General features: G+C 49.8%; 1 protein-coding gene across 9 annotated transcripts in view; it reads left to right on the forward strand.

The window, feature by feature from the left end:
* The window catches only part of SMCO4 (single-pass membrane protein with coiled-coil domains 4), a 67614-nt gene extending 58019 nt beyond the window's left edge, over positions 1-9595 (forward strand). For 4 of the 9 annotated variants that reach the window (XR_004274275.1, XR_004274273.1, XR_004274274.1 and 1 more), the window contains one exon: positions 8832-9595. Coding sequence is in view for 5 of the 9 variants with exons in the window: in XM_032295778.1 (XP_032151669.1) it covers positions 8907-9086 (180 nt within the window). In the remaining 4 variants the exon portion in view is untranslated. Of the gene's footprint in view, positions 1-1845; positions 2004-2025; positions 2124-2149; positions 3647-6942; positions 8731-8831 lie in introns of those variants that run through there. The other 5 variants (XR_004274276.1, XM_032295777.1, XM_032295781.1 and 2 more) reach the window with 5 other exon arrangements.
* The last annotated feature ends 781 nt before the right edge of the window (positions 9596-10376 follow it).

Here is a 10376-nt window from a genome sequence, read left to right on the forward strand (position 1 = left end):
GAGAGAGAGAGAGAGAGAGAGAGAGAGAGAGAGAGAGAGAGAGAGAGTGTGTGTGTGTGTGTGTGTGTGTGTGTGTGTGTGTGTGTGTATCTTTTATCTATCTGTAGCTGTGATCCCTTCTGCCCCCACACACCCACTGGCCTTCAGGTTGAGAGCTTTCCTGACCCCTGTAGCCTGTCGGTAGCAGGGAGCAGTGGAGCTGGCACCTGTGTGGCTGTCGTTGATGTATATGTTCCTGGGGAAGACACTTATGCCATCAGCAGGTGCTTCGCGGGTGTCAGGAGTCCTATCTTGCACAATTCTCCTGGCAGCCTGCCTGCCCCCTGCCTCCACTCTGCAGCAGACTGGAGTGAAGTGATCACAGACCCATTATGACTAAATACCAGGGACATAAAATGAAGCAAGCACACTTGATGAACCGCAGAGCTGCTACTCTCAAGTGCAGAATTTATGTCTTCCTGGATCCAGGGCAGCGTCCCTGGGCTTATAGCATAAAGCATAGAGCATTTTGGCCCTTCTAATGCTTCATGTTGTAACAACGACACAGCTACAAGAAGGGTTGGTAGAGCTTTCCCCATATATACCCTTCTTGTTTGTTAATTTGTGTTCCTGATTTTGAAGTGGGAGAAGCATGCAGCCACTTAGAGAGCACCTTAAGCTGTTTTTTTTTCTGAAGACAGGAGAGCTTTGACACTTCAGAAAAGGAGAACAGCATTGAGAATAGGCTAGTGGTTGGCTGTCTGGGACTAGTTACTGTTCTCGCATGGGTTGTACTGTGGGATGTAATTGACATGTGCAGGGACTTAGCATGGACTCCAGGTCTGGTCATGCTGTTCTCAGTAGGTACCCCTTCAATAGCCTGTGACATCCTTGGCTCTCTCCGTGCTGTTGGCCCTGGGCAGTGCAGGAGTGGGTGGAGAGAGTTGCACTTTTCCTGGGGTCTGTCAGAGCAGCCTGGCCCACACTGAGAACTCAAGTAGGATGTGATGCATCTTTTAACCTAGAATGACTGCCCAGCCCTGCAGCAGCACCTTCCAGGCATCAGGGCTAGCCTGATTGTAAGCAACAGACTTTACTTGCTGCCAAATGAGACACACCAAGAGGGCCTGTGTTCCTCTCACACCCCTCCCTGTGTCCTCAGCTTCCAGAGCTGACAGCCAGGAACCAGGCATGGACTCTTGATCTGCATCCCATTGATCCACATGCCTTGTAGGGAATAGCCTGGGCTCCCAGAAGCAACTGCGTGGAGTGGGAGGAACACAGTTTCTGAGCCAGACAGAGCTTAATTGGAATCCCAGCTGCACTATTGGCTTTCTAACCACCTGGGGCCTGCTCTAAGCCTCTGTTCCCTTTTCTGCAAAATGGGGATGAAGGCTGCTGTGAGGCTTGCGTGTTGTGGAGGGCTTCAGTGCAGTCGCCTGACAGGTACTGAGCATTCAGGAAGTGGTAGCTGCTGTTCTTATTTGTGGGGTGGTTGGGAGGCACTGTGGGGTTACACAGAGAGGATAGGTGGGCTTTGAAATGAGCTCTAAGTTAAAACCCTCATTCAGTTGGTCATTCATTAAATATTTAATGAGTGCTTATTGCAGGTTTTATAGTGGAGTTGAGATTGTGCTTGTTCCCAGCAGTCTTTGATCTTGGGCAACAGTGTACTTTACTTAATCTCAGTTTCATCATTTAAATGGGGATAAAAATATCAATCTTGTATGATTGTGGTGGGAATGAAATAAGTATTTATAAATGGCAGCTAGCTAGTTTATTATTACATAATTTTCTATTCTAACCCAATGGTTAGTTGCCTAAGATGAACTGCTTGTCTTAAAATATTCCATCTTTGATATTCAGTCCAGCAGATGTTTGTTGAGCACCTGTTACATAAAAGGCATCATGCCAGCCCAGGAGAATATTATTACCAGCAAGGCACATTTGCAGTCCCTGAGAAGTGGAGACGTCAGAGGTTCCAGCCAGCTAGGCAGTAGCTGCCAGTCAGCGCTGCTGTCAAGGTATAAACCAAGTGCTGATTTAGCACCAAGGAGGTGGCTGTTGCTTCTGCCTGGAGGAGGTGGCGAAGGCCACGTGTGCTGGTTATCCAAGGATGAGAGACTGCGCATGTGGATGACAATGTAAGGAAAAGGGCATTCCAGCAGAGATGCTCCATCAGCAAAGGCAGGGAGGTGCGAGCCCATGGGGATGCTCGAATGTGGTGGCAGTAGTGGGTCATTTGGGTGTGGTGATGCTGGAAAGAGTGAATGGGGCTGGGCTGTGAAGGCTTAGGGAGTTCTCAGCATTGTGGGCTGAGCCTATGACGTGGAAAGCTTACAGGAGGGCAGGGTGAGCCCCTGACTATATGGCGCAAGCTGTCCAGTAAAAGTATAATGCAAGCTACTCATGGAATTTAGAACTTTTCTAGTAGCCACATTAAAACAGAAAAAAGAAAACAGGTGAAATTGATTTTAATAATAGATTTTATTTAACCCACTATGTTCAGAATATTATTTCTACATGTAATCAGCATGAATAACTTTGAGATATTTGTCATTCTTTCTTGTATTTTATACCATAGCACAGCTGATTTTGGACCACAGCCATATTACAAGTGTTCAACACATGGTTGGTGGCTGCTGCCTTGGGCTGCACATGGTTAGCAGGTCTGGGGTGACGGGAGTTGAAGTGATCTTCGTTGTCCTAAACCTTCCCCTGAGAGCCTAAACCAGCCTTCTCCCATCAAACCTTTGAACAGACCCGCCCAACAGCTGATTGGTAACTCAGGGAAAAGAGAAAAAACTGGGGGATTTTGTCATCCATGGGTCATATGATGAAAACAGTAGAATTCCCTGGTGCTTCCCAGATTCATGTACATCTCCACGGGACACACCTCCCTGGACAGCAAGTCACTGTGTACCATTCCTTGAGCCTCTGGTATGGCCTGTTCATCCACTACATATTCCGATAATACATTATTTCTAATTTTTCGATAGCTCTACAAAACAGGTTTCTTACCCATTTTACAGAGGAGGAGAGTCGGGACATGAGAGATTTATTACCTTGTCCAAGGTGGTTTAACCAGATGGGGCAGAGCTGAGGCACAAACCCGATTTCAAACCTGTGTTCCTACCTTTCCCTACTAGGATCTAACACTGTGTACATTATAATCTCCACATCGGAAAAAAGTACCTATAAGAAGTTAGCATGTGTGCATACATGCATATCTTTATACACATAAGTAGGAAAAGATGGGAAAATTATAATCACAGAAACAAATCACAGACACTTCTGTGCTGAAGAATGTGTCCTGCCTTCCTCCTCTCTGCCTCTGGTCTCCTGCCCACACATGCTGGGGACCATTTGGAATGTTCCCATGCTGACCGGTTGCCGTGGGTGTGTGCTGGTGGGGGGTAGGGGCATAGCGGCTGGAGTTTCATTAGAATCATTAGAACTCAGGCATTTGTGAAGTTTCCGTTTCCCGGGCTACGGAAGCTAGAGGTGGGGCAGTGGCATTTGAGAACCTGGAGGCTGCAGCTTCCATCCTGCCTGAGCTCCTTGCAAGGCAGAAGCCAGGCTGAGCATGTGAGCTTCGTTTATTTCTTTCTGCAAGGGGCTGCTGAACCATGATGGGGGCACAAAGTGGATGATGAAGGACGGGAAGATAAATGGGGTGCACCCAGGAAGGTGGGGACTATCCAGGCTTCAGAGTCACACATGTGGGTTTGACCTGTGACTCTGCCAGTCCTTTCTTTTGTGTCAGTGGCAGGACTCCTCGTGAAACTGGAGCAGTTGTTTTTAGGCAGAGCTCTTTCCAGTAGAAGGGACAGAGACCCCCTGGAGCCAGCTGAAGTTGAAAGAGGTGTTCATCTTATACAGAGACATGTCAGCATACCCTGAGGACAGGAGCCTGTGCAGAGCTGGGCCTCACAGGGGACTGGACTAGAAGGAGGAGAGCGTGGAGGAGGCTTCTTTTGTGGCCTCTCAGGGGTGCTGCTTCTGCCCCCAGGGCTCTCTCGCCCCTGGCTTTCCCGGTGACTACATCTGTGTAATTGTCCAACTTCAGTGTCCTTTCATGTCTCTTAGATTTTTGAAGTAGAGGCCAATTGGCCTGGCTTCTCCTCTAGGCAACCCCACATTTCAGGGGTCCTAGCAGATGTGCTTGAGCCAGCCCTGGCCAGGAGGCCACCCTGTGCAGCCCCTGGGCCCAGAGCCATGGAGAGGCAGTCCTTAGCCCAGAGGGAGGCGGACATGGACAGTGCGCTGTGAAGGTTGCCTTTCCACCCTCCGAAGGTGACTGCATCTTGGTTTCTCTTTCCCCGAGCCTGCCTCCGAACTTCCCAGACTTTAAGTTGAAGCCCTCTCCTATTTCACTGAAAAAAACAGAAGCCTCTAGTCCCCCAACCCACACAGTACAGAGCCACCTTGCTGCTCCAGTGCTATCTTCCTGCCTCCTCCTGTTGAGTTTGAAGGGTACTTTGCCTCTGAAAGGCAGGTCTGTCCCCTGGGCTTCTTGTCTTGCTCCTACAGAGGCCTCTTCTTTTTTCAGCGTCAGGGTTTTCTCCCATTCTCTTAGCCCCCTCAAATATTCTGTAGTTTCTCTTTATTATTTAAAGAAAAAGAAAGAAAAACCCTTTTGGCCACACACACACTTTCCACAGAACTTCAAAGCAGTTGTCTGCCCTGGTGATGTTTGGCACGTTGGCATGCAGAGAGACCCGTCATCACAAGCTACCGGAAGATGGAGGGGCTTACAGCAGAGTGTCGGCCAGCTCTGCACTGAGCACCTGCCACGGATGGGTTTTCCCTGGCCAAATGTTCTCGAGGAAGGAAGCAGTGTGTTTGCTTATGTTCTGGCACGAGTGCCTCTCTCTTCTGACAGTTGACCTTCTTCACTGTCTTGGTCCCCACGACGGCACATTCTCTTTTTCCTCACTCCTCTGAGTACCCCCTGCTTGCTCTTCCCCTTCCTGCCCTGTAGCTGTCAGAGGGCCTCGGGGCTCAGTCCAGGACCCTTTCTCTGCCTGCCTTGGCCGTGATCTCTCTTAATCCAATAGTTGGTGACTTCTAAATATAGACCTTCAGCCCAGACCCAGCTCCTGATTCATTTATCCAATCACCTTCTTGGTATTATTTCCGTGACATCATCTAAGGCATCCTCACATGCAGAGAGGTACACACAGAGCACTCAGTGCACTTCTTCATTCCGCCCTTCCCCAGTGCCCACTCCTCTCCATGCCCCTTCTTGCTCCTTAGGAGATGGAATCACCACCCACGTGGTGGCGCAAGTTCCAGACCTTGGATTCGTTCTTGCGTCCCCCTTTCCCTCACTTGCCATGTCCAGTCAGTCACTGGGGCCTGTCCCTTATACCTTCAGAGCATTACTCCATCCTCCTCTTCATCACCACTGACCCTCCCCGTGTCCAAGCCACCACCAGCACCCCTGCTCCCAGACTGCTCCAGAGCTTCCCTTTGCATTCCCTCTCCATCCACTCCCCACTGACCAGCCAGAGGGAGTTTTCAGCATCTCCCTTCAGAAAGCCCTTCAGCACCTACTACTGTTGTTGAAATAATCCTGCCATGGCTTGCAGTGCCTCTGCTCCTCCCTCTCCTCCCTTCCCCAGAATCTGCCTCCTTCCTCTCACCTCTCCGTAAGCCTTGCCCTGACTGGTTCAGGCCACTCTGCCTGGCTCAGGCCACTGTGCCCTCTGCCTGGTGCTCTTCCCAGCTTTTTTCCTGGCTTTTCCCTTTTCACCATAGGGTCCCCTCCCCAGTTGTTATATCGGAGATGCTTTCCCTTGCTGCCCCAGGTCACAGGTGAGTGAGAGCAGAGGGCTGCCTCCTGAAGCCTCATGAAGCACCCAGGATTCACATGGGCATGTTTGCCCTTTAAATCCTGACCAGACTGCCCCAGCTCCAGCAGCTCGAGGCTTTTTTCCATGTCTCCAGGAACTTCTGAATGCATCTTACAAATGTTGAGAACTGGTCATCACGGAGGCTGGTGCCTTTGAATGTCAACTGCACATATGTGGGTGGATGCAGACAGCAGCTTGAAGTGCAGGAGGGAAGTCAGGCCCAGCACTGCTAGCCAGACAGCCAGGGCATGGCTAGCCCCAGCCCCGGGATATCACCTGCCAGTCCTGTGAGGGATTTGGGAGAGACAGCAGTGGGCTCCGACAGGCCATTAGCTCCACAAGGAAATGGCCATGAATCAGAGTGCTGCTAAGGGCTTCTTTTTTTTTTTCCCCATTTATTTATTTTATTGCATTTTAGGTTTTGGGGTACATGTGAAGAACATGCAAGATTGTTGCATAGGTACACACATGGCAGTGTGATTTGCTGCCTTCTTCCCCATCACCTACCTCTGGCATCTCTCCCCTTGCTGTCTCTCCCCAGCTCCCCACCCCCCACCGTCCCTCCCCTGTTTCCTCCCAACTGACCCCAGTGTGTAGTGCTCTCCTCCCTGTGTCCGATTTTTTGTGTCTGTGTCAGAGAGAATGTGCTGCTGTTTGCAGCCTTGAACAGGAATGCTCTCCATTGCTCTGTTAGAAGCCATGGAGTGTTTACAAACTGGGTGACTGTTGGCAAGACATTTTTCCTCTTTGCGCCTTGGTTTCCTCCCTTCTATGATGGAGATAATAAATCCTGTCTGTTCAACTCACAGGGCCGTTGGGGTGCGTTCCAGGTGTTGGGATGTCAGCTAGCATGAATTCAGCATCCGCTCTGTGCCCAGCCTTGAGTTATACAGCTTCCTGTTCCATCCTCACCATGGTCCCGTGAAGGTGGGCAGTCAGGCTTAGAGGAGCTCAGTCCTCCCGTCCCCGGCTGCCCGGGTACCAGGTGGAGATGTCTCAGCCTGTCGGTACCACATCCCTACAGGCGAGCAGAGCTCTGCGTACAGATGCATTTGCTTTCCAGATTCTGCAGTCATCCTTTAAGACAAGCTGTTCTCCTTGTTCAGATGATGGCGTGGTGGAGTTAAGTGACTTGCCCAAAGCCATTTAGCTTGTAAGTGATGTCCTGAATTTGAAGGCAAGTGTGTTTGGAAGTCCTTTGGAAGACTTGAAAAGGAGAATTGGTAGAGCCTGGGGTTCTTAAACCTTTCAGGCCTTAAGAAAGTAATAGTAGGTTTTTTTTTTTTTTTTTCTCTTTGTTCCTGATTCATGAAGGAAATTATACTTTTGCCAAGCGGTGCTTCCCTTAATATTTGCTCTTGATTGGCGTTAATGCCATCCTGGCACTATAATATTTGTCGTCTCATACCTTGGCAAACTCTGCCTGATTGTGAATGATCCAAAAAAGGTTTTGGGGTCAAAATGGAATGAGAGGAATGGTAAAAGAGTAAGGATCCCTCATAAAAAACAGGATGGTATCAATAAGACCTTTCCCAACTCAGAATCCACATTCTGCCACCTGCCACGGTCACTTAGGTGTAAATGTCACCTTCTTCCTCAAGAAGATGACAGGCCACCCGCTACCCTGGGAAAAAACAGGGCAGACAGTATACAACATTGGTATACAGTGCTCTTCTGCTTCCAAGAACTGCTAACTCTGTGCTGGTCTCCCAGGATATTACAGTGGACATCTGCCCCACTCCTTCACTGTATTTAGAAAGTACTCTTCCCGATGTCCAAATTGGAAGGGTAGGCTGTGGGCATATGGGCCTGGGCTTGGCCAGTTGCACATGCATGGGAGCCGGTAATGCAGAAAGCCGGGTGGCGGTGAGTTCATGTGGAGAGTATGCCAGCAGCTACATCTAGTTTTTAGGGGCGGTCATGGTGGCTCGGCACGTCCCGCTCCAGTGCTGATGGGTGGTGACACAGGCTCTGGCATCCTCACACTGGGAGTGTGAGAGCTGGGCTCCAGTTACGGCAGCACAGCATAGTGTCCTGTCCATTTTCTGGGCTTCCTTCTTTGGCTTTTCTGGCAATCAGTGAGATGCCAAAGGCCTTTAAGTAAACTCAATTTAAATCAGCTGAAGTCTGTTTCATTTGCTTAAAGATAAGAAGCCAACTTTATTTAATAGAGATGTTTCTCTGTAGTTTTCCAAAGGTTTTTATGCATTCCTGAGGCCCCTGAAAGTTGTAATTCACCTCTTAGGCACCTCGGCAAGCCACAGAATTCACACGAGAATCCCAGGTTGAGCAGGTAGCAGGACTGTGGGCTCAGCCGTCTCCCTTCAGTGTTATCGTGACTGAGGTCTCCATCATTCCCCCTAGACTGTGACTTCTGTGGGGACACAACTGAGTCCTTCGTCTCTATCCTCAGCTCCTTGAGCAATGCCTGGCACATGGTGGGTGCTTGGGAAGGTTTGGATGAATGGGCCAAGGAGAACCAACAAAGAGATGAGAGAGGTTGATGCCCTGGGCTCTCTGCAGCCTTAATGAGGCTGGCCTGGCTTGGGCAGGAGGGGCGCTGTGTGCCTGGAGACTGCAGGCTGCCTGCAGTTCCATGCTGGAGATTGGCTGGGGAGATCATGGAACTTAGAGCAGGAAAGCAAGTGGCTTGAGCCATGAAAGGGAGGGCCACTTCTCTGAGTGGAGGCGGCGTCGTTGGTGCTTCCCAATCCTTTCGCCTCGTGGCATGCACAGAACACAGTATTATTTGTCTGGTATCCAGGACCTTGTCCAGCTGCCCCTGGAGCAGAGGCCCCTCTCACAGCATACCGGCGACCCAGTGCCCACTACTTAGGGGGCTAATCCCAAGGGAACTTAGAGCCTGGTGTGGCCTCTGTTAGCCCCTTGTCATGTAAGTTGCAGATATTTTTCCTAGTTTTTGCCTTTAACTTTATGATTTCTTTTTTCTTCCACTTGGTTTATTCTTGACCATCATGGTTCTTCCCCCTACAGGAGGTTCCAGCCTTGACAAGTGTGGCCCTTCCTGGAATCCCTCTGGACACACCCTTCTAGCATCCTCTAGGAAAGATGCGGCAGCTCAAAGGGAAGCCCAAGAAGGAGACCTCCAAGGACAAGAAAGAGCGGAAGCAAGCCATGCAGGAGGCCCGGCAGCAGATCACCACGGTGGTGCTGCCCACGCTGGCTGTGGTCGTGCTCTTGATCGTGGTGTTTGTGTACGTGGCCACACGCCCCACCATCACGGAGTGAGCCCTGCAGCTGGCCCGCAGACCCCATCGGCAGGGAGAGGAGGTGCGGGAGGGGGGACGCAAACAAAAATGGCTTTCATATTCAGAGATGTTCATGCTGCTGAGCTATAAGCAGGAGCACCCTGTCTTTTCTGATCTTTGACTTGATTAAAGTATCTCTGCTTTTCTTGGGAGGGAATAGGGGATGTTTTATCAGTGAATGTGCCATACACCTTATGGTCCACTTCATGTGCCTTTCAGACTTCAAAGCGTGTGTGTGTGTGTGTGTGTGTGTGTGTTTGTGTGTGTTTCTAAGTAGCTCCACCTGAAGAGAGGGGCGGAACCTCTGGGTCAGGAAGCAGCTGGAATCCGCACTCACCTCATTCCCATTGTTTGGATCATGCCTCTTTCCAGCACGTGTTCACAATCTCCAAAGGGACTGTATTTCTTCTCTGTGCTTAATGTGATTTGAAATATGTTGAATCAAAGTGAAATATTTATTTTTTGAATAAAGGAGATAATAGCCTTAAACTGGATGCTTATCATGTTTTGCAGGAGGTGCTGTCTGTGGGACTCCCCCTGCCCCCGGGTCTGTGCCTCTTCCCTCTCCCCTCCCCTTCCCTTTCTCCTGTGGCTCTCTCCACCTTCCCCAGCACTCCCTCTGCTCATCATTTGCGAGTAAAATTATGCTTTTTGATGATGATTTTAAGATGGAGAGGGACAGAAAGGATGGATTAATTGGCCTGCTTTATGAAGTGAGAGTTCTAATTGGAATATGACCACAGGTGATTTTTACCCCAGTTAGTTTTTCCTACTTTAATTCCATATGTTTGTGCAAACAGCAATACAGAGTGATCCTGGAAGTAAAGGTCAGGCTTGATTTTGTTCTTAACTGAAAGGATGCAAATTGTTGGCATTCCAGCTGAGTTTTCAATGCAAATTGGCTGGAATGGTTGCCTGATTTTATTCTAACAGCACTGCTTATGCGGTCCTGCTTCCTGATGGAGCAGCCCCTTTTTGGAAGTCAGATTCATGGTTACTGTTCTGAGGGTGTCTGTTCTCCTGTCGTTGCTGATTATGGAGATTTGTGGGGAGAGAAGTGCTCTGCTAATCCTGGTGGCTGCGCAACTCGCTCACTGATGGCAGAGGCTGTTAGTGGAGATTTGGGGCTTCTTGGAGTGAGTCTCTCAGAAAGGACAAAGCAGCTATTGAAAGGAAAGACTTCTCTGGCTGATGCCTGGAGAGCCTGGACTCAGCAGGCTGACAGAGCTCTGCAGCCCGCTCCTTGAGCTGGTCTCAGAGAGACCTGGTA

Source organism: Sapajus apella, unplaced genomic scaffold (genome assembly GCF_009761245.1).
Source record: "Sapajus apella isolate SASKATOON/1434 unplaced genomic scaffold, GSC_monkey_1.0 scaffold34, whole genome shotgun sequence".
Taxonomy (NCBI): domain Eukaryota; kingdom Metazoa; phylum Chordata; class Mammalia; order Primates; family Cebidae; genus Sapajus; species Sapajus apella.